At 42.4% G+C, this 16,177-nt stretch overlaps 1 protein-coding gene across 1 annotated transcript in view; it reads left to right on the forward strand.

The window, feature by feature from the left end:
* Positions 1 to 12,431: 12,431 nt before the first annotated feature.
* lig1 (ligase I, DNA, ATP-dependent) overlaps positions 12,432 to 16,177 on the forward strand; it is a 48,617-nt gene continuing 44,871 nt past the window's right edge. Inside the window, exons 1-5 of the mRNA XM_053651210.1 lie at positions 12,432 to 12,736; positions 14,256 to 14,315; positions 14,580 to 14,754; positions 14,858 to 15,008; positions 15,202 to 15,336. Of these exons, the coding sequence (XP_053507185.1) occupies positions 12,720 to 12,736; positions 14,256 to 14,315; positions 14,580 to 14,754; positions 14,858 to 15,008; positions 15,202 to 15,336 (538 nt within the window). The 5' untranslated portion in view covers positions 12,432 to 12,719. The remainder of the gene's footprint in view (positions 12,737 to 14,255; positions 14,316 to 14,579; positions 14,755 to 14,857; positions 15,009 to 15,201; positions 15,337 to 16,177) is intronic.

Here is a 16,177-nt window from a genome sequence, read left to right on the forward strand (position 1 = left end):
AGCCCAGTTGGAGATAGAAAAAAAGACACCAGCCATGAGTGAGAAGAAGCAAGGGTCCAGATTTATTGTTCCGTTCCACCACACGAGATCCACACCGATGAGAATTCTCAGAAGTGATCTGATACACTGAGCTTAAGCTCCAGTATTTATACTGTATTTACACAGTAAATAACCAATATGTTTCAAAAAGACTATGATATCAATACCAATAGGGTTAAAAAAGAGCTCATCTACCTTACTATTATGTTCTAAAAAAGGGCTATTCCACTTACCATTAGCTCAAAAAACAGGGCTTTTCAACTGACACATAGAATCAAAACCAGGGGTTTTCAAATTACACATAGAATCAAAACCAGGGCTTTTCAAATTACACATAGAATCAAAAGTGGAGAGACAAAACAATCTAGAGTGACCTTGGTCTTACTATTATCTCACGGGCGGGGGGCAGCTTGACTCAGCTACCCTTATAAATGGCTCCTCATGGTTTTCTCTTAAAATTAAGGCCTTCCTTGCAAGACAAGAATCTTCACCATCTGAATTATGAGTAAGTTACATTTTCCTGTATTTCTAGTTTATAATTTATTTTCATATTTGCTCTATATCTCTATTTTATATAAAAAAGGGCTATTCCACTTACCATTAGCTCAAAAAACAGGGCTTTTCAACTGACACATAGAATCAAAACCAGGGGTTTTCAAATTACACATAGAATCAAAACCAGGGCTTTTCAAATTACACATAGAATCAAAAGTGGAGAGACAAAACAATCTAGAGTGACCTTGGTCTTACTATTATCTCACGGGCGGGGGGCAGCTTGACTCAGCTACCCTTATAAATGGCTCCTCATGGTTTTCTCTTAAAATTAAGGCCTTCCTTGCAAGACAAGAATCTTCACCATCTGAATTATGAGTAAGTTACATTTTCCTGTATTTCTAGTTTATAATTTATTTTCATATTTGCTCTATATCTCTATTTTATATATAGTTATACTGCTTGAAAAACGGTTTACTGTACTTCCTACTTCATAATGTCCTACATATCCTACTATTCTGTATTTTATAAAGAGTTTTCTATTATTATAAGATATTACCCTTATAATATCTTAATACTCCTTTTTATTATTCTTATAAAGTTATAATGTTATGTGTGTGTGTGTTATGTCTACATGCCCACCCTTGACTGTGCGAGAGTGTGTGTGTGTGTGTTAGCGCTCCTCAGCTCTTATACCTCTTTTTGACTTTTCGACTAATAAACCATAGTGTCGCCCAGTCGCCTCGCACTGTATCTGAGCTCCCAACTTACACAGGGCATCACGTCCCAGTAGGTTAACAGGCGCTCCTGGCGAATATAACAGGGGTGCTTGTATTGTCACACCATCCAGAGTTAGTTCTTGAGGCTCGGTGAATCGTAAGGTCTGTATTTTTCCTGAGAAGCCCATAGTTTGAATTGCCTTACAGGTGAGGGGGAGCTGTGAACCTTCTTTCCCTATGCTTGAATATGTAGCTCCAGTGTCGATCATAAACGGTGCTTGCAAGGTGTTTCGGGGCCTATTGGTGTTTCCGATCGTCACTGTAACGGTTGGCTCTTGTTCTGGGTGCAGCGTGGTGACGGACTGCATGAGCTCCCCCCCGGGCTTCTCTAGGCCTCCTCAACTCTGGCTGGGTCCCGGCTCCCCATAGGGGCCATACATGGGGCCACCTGGGGGTACTGGGGGTAGCGGTTGACACTGAGGTGGCATTCCATAGCTCTCCGGCGCTCTCGGTCCAAGCACCTGACCTCTTCTTTTAGCCCTATCCACGCGGTCTCCCCAAGTTGGTCATGGGACACGTGGACAATTTCTCCTGAAGTGGCTAGGGTCGCCGCATCCCCAACACCCTTCAGTTGCCATATTTGGTCTTTGCAAAACTCGACCCCGTCCGTATCCTCGTCCCCTCCCACAGGCAGGCGGCGTCCCCGGGTGCATGGGGGCCCTCATATGATATATGTAATCCATCTGGGTGGGGTGCGGCATAGTAGTTATGTGTGGGACTTGCGGTTGTGGGTGGGCCTGGTATCCACTGGCCAGCAGCAAAGGGTCAGCCAGTGCTGGGGCTGCCGCTTGTGGATGGGGCACCATTACCGCTGCTTGTTTAATGTGTTCCTTCCTCCGTTCCTTCTCTTCCTGTTTAGTCCTGGTCAGTTCGCCGAGCTGTGCCTTACAGAGTTGGCTCATTAGGGTTTCGGTGGCAAACCCTAATGAGCTTCTTTTTTCAGCTTTCTGTGTTGCTCCACGTGATGGGTCACATGTGCCAGAAATGAAGCCCATTCCATTGCGTTGAGCCCCACCACTTCCTCTAACTTCTGCTGTACCTCCCCAGGGAGAGCCTTCTTCAACAGCAGTTTGAACAGTCCCACACTTGCCACCGAATCGTCCCATTTGGCACCCGTTTCATCCCTCCATTTGTCTTGAAACTCTTGTATGAAGGTTATCACGTTTTCTTCGTCTTTCAGTTTTATATTTTCGAGCTTCCCAGGGTCCATCTTAGCCGGAAACATACTCCTCACAGCGTCCCATATTTCTTGTCGGTACAGGCCAAACGGGATGGCGTCAGCCTTGGGGTCGTCTATCAAATCCCTGTGTTCTGCCCCATCGAAAATTTCTTCAGCCCGTCCCTTGCTCACTGTTTGGCAGAGAATGGCTTTGATATCGCCAATCGCCAGGTGCTGTCCTGATGTTTTTTCCTCAAACTGTGTAATCCATTTCTGCCCCCCTTCACACATGTTGGGTAGTCGTTGGATCAGGCCCGTTAGGTCCATGAAACTCCAGTGTGCATAATGTAGGGCTTTTCCTTTAACCATGAGGGGCATCATCTGACCTAGGGGTGACCACCCAACCTGATTAAGGCTGGGCTCCGACTGGGAGCGGGCATGCGCTAAGTACGCTGTGATACCAGGTTGGAATCTCACTGGGGGCTTCAGGCTTGCCCTGCTCCGTAGTGATCTAGCTTCTCTAGGTTCCGAGTCCTCCTCCTCACTGACGTCTTGTTCAACTTTTCCTTCGTTGTCTGTTTCAGTCCCCTCGCTCTCAGTCCCCCCTTGTTCGTCCAGATCCATGTCTGCACTCACTTGCTTCTTCTTCTGCTGGTGGTATATTAGGACCTTTGAGGCCTTACTCAGGCTCTTCACATATTTTCCTGCTGACTGGCTCAGTGCTCTTCTCGACCTCTGTGATTTTGATTCTCCCAAACGGGGCTTGTGCGCATATTTATTTTTCACAGCCGTCACCATTTTGAATGCTTGACCTGCGATATTTTTCAATTCATCCATTTTACCCACGCCGTATGATATCCCATCCTCCAATTCCTTATCCTCCTCATATGGGGAGAGCACCACAACCCCCTCTATATGGACCATCCGCCCCACATTGTCTCTCGGCTCCCCTTTTTCTCCTCCTCTGGTATGTGGAGCCCCTCGTGATCCGTTTTCAACCTTGTGCCCTCTCTCACTCCTACAACCTTCTTGATTGTCACTGGTATTATGCTCCTCCTGCTCCGGTATTTCCTCCAGTTTCTTGTCTCTTTGCTTGTGCACCATCGGCCTCGGGGTGCTAGTGCTGGTGGGACTCTCCCCGTGCTCCGGCCACCCCGGAGTGTGGGTCCAGTTTTTCATATACTCCTGTAGTTCCCTGTCCCTCTCTTTGTTGCCTACCTGTGGGAGGTCCAGCCGTGGGCTTTCGCCCTCGATCGGGGTTCTATCCTCGTATCCGGCAGCTCCTTCTTCCATTTTGGTAGGTTCTCCATCCTCCCGCATGCGATGCCTCATTCTTTGGTATCCGGTGAATGTTCCCCGTATGTCCACCTCGGTTTCCTTCCATTCATCTTCTCTGTCCTCCAGGTCTTGCATCATGTAGAGCCCGGCAGGTGGGGCACTTCCGACAGGTCTCACTGGAGGGCAGTACTGAGGGTTATATGAGGGCGGGGCCTCGGCCCATTCCTTCTGAATGGCCTCTTTTATCTTTTTTCCTAGGCTTGCTTCCCTTTCTTCTTTTTTCCGTACCACCGCCTCTGCTCGTTCTCTCTGCCGTCTATCCTTCTCCTTCTCCTCCTTCCCTGCCTTCACAAACCACTCCACTATCTTCTCTGTCTTCACACATTTCTCCCTCACTCTCAAGCCTTTTTTCTGTTCATTCCATACAGCTAATCTCTCTTTCATTATCTGGCATAGCTGTTCATCAAGAGTACCTTCCTCGGGCCATTTCCACTCACCGCTAGTCTTCTCACTCCATTTTTTACAATAATGCCTAATGTCCTTCTCATCTGTACAATGTTTGCTTATCACCCTCTCTATCGGGCTCATCTCTTTCTTACATTCAGCCATAACTCTGGTCGTGTCTCACACCTCTCAGCCCTTAGAGTCTTTTGTACATGCCCCCCCTAAATCCCCTAAGTTATCCCTCACAGCCAAATGTTTTCCTCCTACCTTGTCCTGCTGTTCCAGCCTGCTTAGCCTATCTCGTACCTATTTATGCCTGCTTTTCCCTTCCGTCCGTACTCGGTCCAGCCAGCCTCCCTAGGGACTCACATACACTCAGAGTACATACATTCAATTCAATTAAGATGATTAATTAATTAATTAATTAAGATGATTCAATTAATCTTATGAATCTTAAGTTTAACTTTAGGTAATTCACACAGCCTCACACAACGGCCAATCTGGCAATTCTTACATGTTTACAATGTTCTTAGACATAATATTTACTACTATTCAATATTACCCAATTTTGGGTAATTAAATAAAAATTAAATTATATTGTTATTATTTGTCATTTAACTGAACAACACCTTCATAATTTATGGAATATAAATGAAAGGTCCCAATGGACTGACACACTGATTTCTCAACAATTTTGTTATATATTACAGGTCTAGAAGTTCTTATTCACACAATGGGCAGTCTGACAGATGTCTAAAATATTTACAATGTTCGTGCATGCTCCCCAATTTTTAAAACACTCATACAGCAGTTATTGATACCAAATTAATTATACCACACACAGTCTCGCCCGACTCACAGAAAGTCTGTACCAGATTCAAAACATTAAAAAAATCTCACACTGTTCTGTGTTACCCAGCTCAATCTGAAGGGCGCACATACACACATTTTTTTCTTTTCCTTTTTTTTTTGTTTTTTTTTCCTTTCCACACAGACGGCAGGCCTGCTTGCGCAGATAAGAACAGATAGGAACACACACACACCACTCCTTTTCATAAACAACGCCCGCAAGCTCACACACACATATTATATCACACACTATTACACATATTTACTTATTACATACACACAATTGTGGTCTCAGAGTATAAAGCGCCTTCACACCAGCTCCGTATGTATGAAGCTTACAGTCATATAAATTAAATGCAACTTTCTCCAAAACTAATTTTTTTTTTTTTTTTTTTTTTTTAAAGCTTATCCAACACCCATATCTCTTTATGTATGGAGCTCATGTTCAGAGCACTAATAAATACATTTTTCCCTGTCTCGCTCTCACGCTCTCACACCGCACTCATATTATAAGCACATATATTATAAGCACATTTGTTATTACACATTCCATCCATACACCGGGCACGCTGTATTGCGCGACCCGGACCTGGGCCCAGGATTTATTCCCCTCTCTATCTCAGACCTGGAATCTTTTCCCAGCAGTATTAGGGGTCCCCACCAATGCAGCCACCACCTTTAGTAGCCGGTATCTGGGGTTTGAGGCCTCATATCCACCTGCTTCCTATCCAGCCCTGGAATCTTTCACCAGCGGTATTGCAGGACTTTCACTCACACAACACATATACAATTTCATTACACAGTCTTATGAACCCTATTCATAGCCCTTATACAATTACAAAATTACAATCTTCTACAATCTACACTTCTCTTACCTCTTCTCACTCACCCACGGTTCTTTTGGAGACCAACTTTAGTCCTTCTTCCCACCCCGGGGCTTCCCAATCGTAACAACAGACCACTAAAACAGAGCTTTGAAATAACAGGCGTCTGCAATGCCTTCTTTCTACACGGCCTATCTGTTGCTTAGAGAGCGAAGTCCCACGGGAGAGATTCCAGACATATAGATCTTAGCCCAGTCCCATCTGGGGTGCCAAATGCTGGCTCAAATTTAGCCTATTACCCAAAAACACTTAAAATTCAACATAGAAGCCAATACTCACATCTACCTCTGAGCCCAGTTGGAGATAGAAAAAAAGACACCAGCCGTGAGTGAGAAGAAGCAAGGGTCCAGATTTATTGTTCCGTTCCACCACACGAGATCCACACCGATGAGAATTCTCAGAAGTGATCTGATACACTGAGCTTAAGCTCCAGTATTTATACTGTATTTACACAGTAAATAACCAATATGTTTCAAAAAGACTATGATATCAATACCAATAGGGTTAAAAAAGAGCTCATCTACCTTACTATTATGTTCTAAAAAAGGGCTATTCCACTTACCATTAGCTCAAAAAACAGGGCTTTTCAACTTACACATAGAATCAAAACCAGGGGTTTTCAAATTACACATAGAATCAAAACCAGGGCTTTTCAAATTACACATAGAATCAAAAGTGGAGAGACAAAACAATCTAGAGTGACCTTGGTCTTACTATTATCTCGCGGGGGGGGGGGGGGGGGGGCAGCTTGACTCAGCTACCCTTATAAATGGCTCCTCATGGTTTTCTCTTAAAATTAAGGCCTTCCTTGCGAGACAAGAATCTTCACCATCTGAATTATGAGTAAGTTACATTTTCCTGTATTTCTAGTTTATAATTTTTCATATTTGCTCTATATCTCTATTTTATATATAGTTATACTGCTTGAAAAACGGTTTACTGTACTTCCTACTTCATAATGTCCTACATATCCTACTATTCTGTATTTTATAAAGAGTTTTCTATTATTATAAGATATTACCCTTATAATATCTTAATACTCCTTTTTATTATTCTTATAAAGTTATAATGTTATGTGTGTGTGTGTTATGTCTACATGCCCACCCTTGACTGTGCGAGAGTGTGTGTGTGTGTGTGTGTGTGTGTTAGCGCTCCTCAGCTCTTATACCTCTTTTTGACTTTTCGACTAATAAACCATAGTGTAGTACTCTTAAAGATCTTTAAAGTGTAAATCCAATTTGTCAATATCCGCCTAATACCGCTTCTGTGTGTCTAGGTGCCCGTCTTTTCTTCTTCTCCCCTTTACTGGATACTAGGTCTCCCTCATGTTTATTTTATGACATTTTTATCCACAACAGTTCCTTAAGGTACGTTCATGAATACAACGATTTTATCACTGCAAGTCACCAGTGGGTGTTCCTACTACTGGTTGCTATAGTAACATGGGTGACGCAACTAGCATTCCACTTTTGACAACAAGCCAGTTTTCTTGCCGCTAAAATTAAACATTCTGAAGGGAGAGCGATCTTGTATAAAATTCACCAATCTATATATGCATAATATCCTACGAGATGAAGGAAAAGCAGTGTGTGCTCTTTGCCATTGCGGCCATCTCACTGGGGCAAAAGCACAAGTGACTTAGCTTAGCTTATGGCCTTCGTGCTTTTAAAGCAAAATAATAAAAATGAAGTAGCTCCTATCTCAGTAAGTAAGCGTCACCATCAGGGCATCATTCTCTATATGTTCGATGGCGACCGGGAGCCTGACTGCAGCTCTTCAGTTGTGGCCTCTGTATTTTCTGGGTGAAGTGTCCGGCTTGGGGCTGCTCGTTCCTGGGTGCCTAAGCAGTGAAAAGACGGACACTTCACCCAAGATAGGAGCTAGACTGGGATTTTGCTCGATTACAACAAAAAGTGAGTGTGCTTCATTTTTATTTCTTTTATTATCATTATATATATATATTTTTTTTTGCTTTAAACCCACTAAGATCCTAAGCTAAGATAATTGGCTACTACCACAATGGCGCTGCTTCTGCTAGTGAGCACGGTTGGCTAAGGATCACGTGCGCTCTACTGTCTTCACACCCATTGGTAGTTGCTGCACCAAGTTGCTCCAAATTTGCATAAGTTTAAAATTTTCTCAACTTTCAAAGTCGCTGGACATGCCCACATCTAGTCACCAATGGTTGCTGTTGCTCATGTCCCTGGAAGTCACCAGCTTAAAAATAAATGGTCTCTGATCGCTTTGTCACTGCGAGTCGCTGTATGTGTGAATGCACCTTTACATAGTGAGTGAAGAGGTCAACATCGCTCAATTTGCTGCTGTCACGTATCAGGAAGCTCTGGACTCCACTTCCCATCAGCCACTGCACTGCACTACATGTCACATGACCACCTGCACCTGATTCACGTTTTGGTTAATGAGCACTCATGTGTATATATAGCCATTGTCTGCACTGATTCACTGTCTTTCGTTGTCTTAGACTCCCGTTGTTCATGTCTTGATGTTTGTTTCCTGCCACAGTGTGTTTCAAGGTTGTCATAGTGTATTTGTTTCTTAGTATGTTTCTTTAAATAAATGTCTTTATCTGCATCTGCATCTGCTTCTGGCTCAACCCACGGATTGTGACAGAACGAAAGACCTACAATCAGAAGCAGCAGATCGCCAAGATGGATAACTGGGGCGTCAGGATGCCACCAATGTTAGTGGAGTACTTTGCCATGTTGCGCCAACAGTCGGACAATTACCAAGCTGCGCTACGAAAGCAGCAGGACGCCAGGAATTACCTGGGCTTCAACTTACCGCCTATGTTCATGCAGGACTACGCCATGCCACGCCAACAGGAGGAGGAGTCCAGGTACAAGGGGGAGTTTGTGTTCAGTACAGAGACCCAGCCCGGGACCGACAGGGTGACCTCAGAGCTTGAACCTGAGCCCCACGAGGTGGGCTCACCTGCCGAGCTCCAGCAAAGGGTCAGCGGGGAGGCACTAGCACCAGGCTTTGATGTCCGAGTCCCAGTCAAGTCTCAAGTCCCTAAGGTCCCAGCCAAGCCTCGTGTCCCTGAGGTCCAAATCAAGTCTCGCATCCCTGAGTTCACGTTCAGGCCTACTGACCCAAATGACCAAATGCCGCTCACGCCACAGTCCGCCGACACGCACCGCCAAGCTCCGCTCACGCCACAGTCCGCCGACACGCACCGCCAAGCTCCGCTCACGCCACAGTCCGCCGACACGCACCGCCAAGCTCCGCTCACGCCACAGTCCGCCGACACGCACCGCCAAGCTCCGCTCACGCCACAGTCCGCCTTGCAACACAGCCAGCAGAGTAACCTGAGCATCTGAGGCTTTCCACTGCAGGGGAGGCACACCTTGCTGCGCAGTCCAGAGGTGAAGGCTGGCCCAGAAATTTTTTTGGGGGGGCAATGAGGACAGCAGGGCTCCAGCCTGAGGCCTACGGGGAGGTCTCAGCTGTGGAGCTCTCACCTGAGGTCAACATGGCGACCTCAGAGGGACAGGCTGAGGAGGCTGTCCCGCTGCCATGCACAGCCGAGGAGCTGTCCCGCTGCCCCGTTCGGCTGCGGACGTCGCTCAGCCTCCCCGTTCGGCTGCGGACGTCGCTCAGCCCGCCTGCTTCGAGGAGACCCACGCTCCTCTCCCTGGCCGCACGGGGGACTTCTCTCGGCCTTCCAGTTCAGCTGGGGACGTCGCGCCGCTTTCATGCTCTGCCGAGGAAATATCTCAGCCTCCCTGTGCCATTGTAGAAGCCGCCCGGCCTCCTGATTTTGCGGGGGACATTTTCTCCAGGGGGCCAGGACCACCAGATGGAGGACGTATAATTTTGGGCGCTCCGGGAGTAGCGCCCTTGGGGGAGGGTTCTGTCACGTATCAGGAAGCTCTGGACTCCACTTCCATCAGCCACTGCACTGCACTACATGTCACATGACCACCTGCACCTGATTCACGTTTTGGTTAATGAGCACTCATGTGTGTATATATAGTCATTGTCTGCACTGATTCACTGTCTTTCGTTGTCTTAGACTCCCGTTGTTCATGTCATGTTTGTTTCCTGCCACAGTGTGTTTCAAGGTTGTCATAGTGTATTTGTTTCTTAGTATGTTTCTTTAAATAAATGTCTTTATCTGCATCTGCTTCTGGCTCAACCCACGGATTGTGACAGCTGCAATGTCCAGTTTCCTAAATTACCAGGTTAGAGACTGCTATACAAACCAGAAACAGTGAGTAAGTATTTTAATCACATTTAAAACAATAATTGCCCGAGGTGCTGTATATACATAATAAAATTGAGACTAAAAATACTGACAATCTGTAAAATAAATGGTGAATTGGGAGGTCATGTGCTGTGCTACACAACACACCACAGCAGAATGGGCACCTGGTCCTCATCTCCCCTAAGCAATTCATATTGCTACCCACCACACAAGTGTAATCTTCACACTGTTAGACTGCCTGAGGACATCAAGTGTCCACTGCGAATAGCTGAAACCAGTGCACAGGTAGGCCTATATGTTTTTACAAAGCTTTTTCTTTTTTTTTTGATGTTACTGGTATGTCGGACATAATCCGTTTTATTTTTTTAGTTAAATATAACATTGGGGCACGTGATAGTGGTGGGTGGAAGTGGTAAAATGAGGATATACATTTTATTCCTTATTACACATGTAATAAAGAATAAAATTCCTTGTTGTAGGAAGAGAGCTATTTTTTTACGATGTATCCTATTAATATATACTTCAGTGTCCTCATCCCTTCTTTCCTCAATCTTGGAAACTCGTATAGGCAGAAGACATGGTACTGCTAATTTATAAATATTGAAAAAATGTATCACTTCAAAATAAGAAATATTACTACAATTAATAAGACTTCATACATATTATAACTGTGTCACCTGTAACACTATAGCTGTGATCAGCAGCAGTGTGCTCTATAATTATAGGTCCAGCAGTGCATTGTGGTGCAGGGGCCCCCTCTTTCTGACCACAGGACGATGCACAAGGTGTGAATAACATCTGGTCTTAGCCTAGTCTTGGCCTTTTTGGACCTGACAAACTGGTCTGCCTCAAAATGTGCTTGCAGCATGACTTGAATTTACTTCCCACACACCACTCCTTTTTGTCTATCCACATACTGTTCGTATCCCATAGTAGTTAAATGCACAATAATAGCGAACACTTTATACATAGTTAAAAGACAACTAAAAACATGTGACAACAGCCTGAAGACTCTCTGCAATGAGAGAGCACACTCACCATGAGTCTCAGCTCCCTGGCTTTCGCAAGACTTTTGCTGTTCCTTATTTTTAAATAAACCTAACATTAAACTTTCCCATGGTGTGTTCTTTGTGAGAAAATGCAAGTATATTTAAGTATGATTACCTCACAAATATTTTTGGTGTTGTAATGTTTTGTTATATTTAGATTGCCCCTGCTCCTTTGAGCCAACCATTTTTCCTCCTCTCCATGTTAGTGGGGAAGCCATGCATTCATACTCCTTTCTCTGAGCGATTGGACCATCCCCATGTAACACAGCAAACCATGCTGGCTACTATATAGGGGTAATATGCAGGAAAGGACAGACAAAGCTTGACATGCTTTTCAGTTTATTAGAAATGTATTTATAAATCCATTGCTGTAAATAAATGTATAGCAAAAGTCAAAATACATAAATATGATTGTGTATGAACATGTGTTTTAAAGTTTAATATATTATTTATTAATGTATATTTAAATAAGTGCAGGGGTGCATAAGAATTGTAAACATTACGGATTAATTTAATTTCACATATTTGCAATGGATTTTCTAAGACAACACACTTATGCTGCTGCTGCTAGTCCATTAACCCATTGAGCAGCGAGTTGACAATCACTGATAGTATCCTGTCTCTTGTCCTATCTGAAAATTATAAAGATGACATTAGTGATTGCCCTTGACTAACTTACAAGTTTATGAACATAAAAAAAAAAAATTAAAAACAACAGCAACACGGTCTTTAACCATAGTGTGTTAACAAGAGAGGTAACGCTAATTGACCACACTAATCCTCAAATATTAGTGGATTTTGTTAATTTTTAAACAGCATTTATGTAACTATATATACATACACATGTCGGTGTGTGTTATAAATATTCTAAATCAATGCATTTTTGGCTACTAATGCCCAAAAATCGCAGTTCTGTCTCTCTAACCATATGTATTCAAACAGCCCGCAAATAACTTCCTGGAACTATCTGAAGGCTACATGAGTCACGTGACGATTAAGCGTTTTGAACTTCTGTTGGCGCAACTCTCTCTCTCTCAGGGGCTGTTTTCTCTCAAATGAACGGGACATCCAATTTTTAATTATGTATGAGGTGATTTGCATAGGCTATTTATGGCTATTTGTAGGCGGTAACTGGGCGGGTGAAGAGACTTTTTCACATGCGCATATTTTCATGGTTCATAAAGCGTACGTAAGAATTTAATAGCTCAGATGTTTGTGTACGCACGCAATTTCCCGGGGTTTGTGCGTAAGCACACTTTCACTCCGCAAAGTTTTATAAATGAGGTCCCTGGACAATTGTACCAAAAGTACAAAAAGAGGAAGTTGGCTATTTCTCCCCCAGTCCAGCGGGTGGCTCTCTTCACTGTAGTACGCGCGACGTTTCACATGACGTCACTTTGGCGCCGAATTGCTCGCCCTCGAGCGCGAATTTCCTCCACTTCCGCGAATGACAATATTATACCGTGATATTTTTGCATAAAGATTCATATTCTGTAGGAATTTTTCTTTGTATTAAATATGCAGCGAAGTATATCGTAAGTAGATTACATATATTTTCTTATCTTAATTGCAAGCATGTATTTTCGTTTGAATGTTTGATATAACGTCACTAGTAGCACTATGTTTCGAGCCTTTGTCAAAAGCTCCGTTTCTTGTATAGCTGCTACGCAACGTTAATCATTTAATTACTTATATAGTTTATATTTGTCTACAAACCATTAAATGTTTTGAAAAGGCTTCATCATCTTGCTAGCTATTTAGGAAGCTAGTAAATCTGGTAAACAAGTCAGTTGATGCACGTTATCCCTGTTAAATAATCAAAACAAACCAAGTCGTTGACTTGAATAGGTTTGTTCAAAAAGTCAGTTTAACTACAGCAGCTTGGCTTACGAGGTTCACATTTGTTTCTCATTCTTATTCGAAGTCGTTGTTCCACCTTGTTATATGATAACAGATACAACATTTCAACTGTACAGGTCACTTAGACTCATTTTAATTCATTGTGGAGTGTGAAACTACATTTGAGTCGACCAATTAGATAACTTGCACAAATGTGTTTTACTTGCTTTTATATTGGTTGTAAGCACAAATTGGTTCACCAAAAATTGACAACAGTCTGCACGAACCAGGCTATCTAAAATAGTGGAATGTGCCTCCAGCCTCTCATAAAAATATTCTTCACTCTTCAAGTAACCTAATAGGTTGCATTTAAAGTTACATTTTCCTACATGAACCAATGTTCACACCACTGCTTTATTCAGCCTTAATCATTTAGCCAAATGAAAAGGTATCTGATATTACAAGATTAAAAGATGAAATTATTGGTGCTATTTGGGTATGCTTATTTGATGACCAGATTTGATTGTAACCAGGTTTAATTGAATAAAGGCCAGTGAGTGACAAATGATTGAATGTATGGAATGAAAACATCAGAATATTTAATGTTTTATGTAGTAAAATTGGGCATTTTGTAAGATTTTGGGATACTTTTGAGGATGAAGTAGACTTTCCTTGATCCCTTGTCAACACCTACCAACCAGGGTGAAGGCTAGCACATGCTTTTTCCAAGACCCATGAAGCCAGCCTACTTTATCTTGTCTGCTGCTCATGTTGCATCACAGGCCAGCATAACATCCTCAGATGAAAGTGCTATCTATTGTGTTCTCACAGACACCAACAATTGGGTAGTGTTACCTATGATTGATAGGGGAAGAGCAGCACCCTTCACCCAGAGAGAAATTCCCAATTTGTGCTAACAACAAAAATTTAAAACAGGTAAAACACATTTGTGTAATTGCTAGAATTGGCCACAGCACCTCAGTTTATAAAAAAAGAATGAGTGCCCTCTACAGGCACATCTTCTCTACAGTTATTTAAGTTGGAACAGTGATATTGAATAAGAATCTCCAAATGAGAAACCAACTTCAGCCTTGTGCTTGACTCACTTCATTGTATTACCAGTAAGGTACATGGTTGACTGGCCAGCTAACTGACTTGGTTATTACATGTTTTAATAATGCCCTCTGCATTTTAACCTGATTTTTTTTTTCACAGGTCCTTCTTTCAGCCAATGAAGTGTAAGGAGAAGGATGGCATGCCCAAGGATAAATCTGAGTGAGTGAATTCTTTTTCACATATTTAAGGCTAACGGTAATAACATACAACATGAGTGAACATTGTCAAATAACCCTATGGAAACCTGATAACACAGTTGGGCAATATGATTTTTTTTTTTCAAAATTCTCATCTTTTATGTAACATTCTGGTGGATATTCCTGCATTAAGTACTGTCCACACTTAATGGTTGTAATTGAACAGGCATGTAATTGAATGGAGAGTTATCATTCATTAGCGCTCCTTATTATATCTTCACTCCAGGTCAGTTAAAAGCCCCCTCAAGCCTCAGAACATTGATCAGGAATGTGATTCACCAATGAAAATGAGTAAGTGGAGCCGAGCAATCATAGACAGTGATGACGAAGAGCAGCAGATGGTAAAAGAAGAGGTTTCCAAACAAAATGGAAGGCAAACAGCCATACTAGGCAAAGAGAAGGTACAGAATGTCTTGTATGCCTCATTTCACACAGTGTGATCAACAGAATAGCAAAATACAATTTTAATTTTAAAGAAGATATAATTATAGTGCTCTCTCATAGGTTGGTCTTGTTAAGGATACAGTCAGTCCACTCTCACCAAAGCCCCTTGTTACCCAGACAACCTCTGCTGTTTCAGTAACTTCTGGCATCCCTGAAACACCTGTTACCCCAAGTTCCACTTCACCTTCCAGCATCCCAAAACGCAAGACTGGTTAGTATTTATCCAACCTGTAACTAGTAAAATGTCTATGTAGTGCATCAGTCATTTTGTTTATTCATGAAGTTTCAGTCATCTGCATATTCATCTTTCAACTGTACCTACCAACAGTTTATTTATTTGGCCTGTCTTTTCACTTTGTGATTTAAAAAAAAAAATAAAAATGTCCTTTTCATCTCCCTCTCAGCCCGTAAGCAGTTTCCCAAGAGGAAATTGGACAGCAGGAGTGATGGAGAGAGAGAAAAGGAGGTGGAAGGAAACGAGACAGAGGGAGGAAAGGAGCGTAAACGAGCAAAAATAGAAGGATCTTCTGAAAAGATGGGTGAGACTGGTCAAAACTGTTCTTTGTGGCTTTTTGTGTGTCAAACTCTAAACAGCAAGTGTTTACAGACAAAGATTTTGCAATTGAGGAAGTATTTGAGTGTCAGAGTTGGTGTATACTTAGGGACGCACAATTATGTCCAAAATGATAATCACGAATATTTTGATCAATATTGAGATCACGATTATTCATTGATTTTAGGGACAACATATTTTTATTGCACTTTCACATTTAAATAAACAGACCGCAGCTTTCACCTCCATGTTGTGCTACATTCCTGCTAATGTACAAATCTTTGCATCAAATTAGACTGATCGTTAAAGTGCATCATCTCGTAGAAGCAAAATATAAATAATATTGTACCCAAAATATAGGATAAGTAAAAATACCATCAACCAAATGAAAACATGCAATCAAATATGACCATATGTAACCAAATGAAAACAGTTCAGGCCTATGCAGAAAAGGCAATAATAGTGTTTACAGGAGGAGAGACGCAGCCAAATCACCCAATAGAGAGGTGCAGGGATGATGTCATTTTGTACTGTAACCTGGAAGTTTACATCACACTGGTTCCCTCGACAAAAACCCAATAGGATTTTCCCATAGGATTTTGGATTATAAGAATTTGCAAAAAAATAAGCATTGTGATCAACAAAAGTTTTCAATACTAACATGTTTTGTGCATCAAGATAATTTTCACAAATGAACACAACTTTTATGAAGTTTGAAGCCTAAATACAATCGCCAGAAATAAACAGCTAACTATGCTATAAACGAACTACACCACAGTCGCTCGACTGCAATATCACCATCACCAAGCTTCCGAGAACTTTTCCAA

This window comes from Ictalurus furcatus, chromosome 20 (genome assembly GCF_023375685.1).
Source record: "Ictalurus furcatus strain D&B chromosome 20, Billie_1.0, whole genome shotgun sequence".
NCBI lineage: Eukaryota > Metazoa > Chordata > Actinopteri > Siluriformes > Ictaluridae > Ictalurus > Ictalurus furcatus.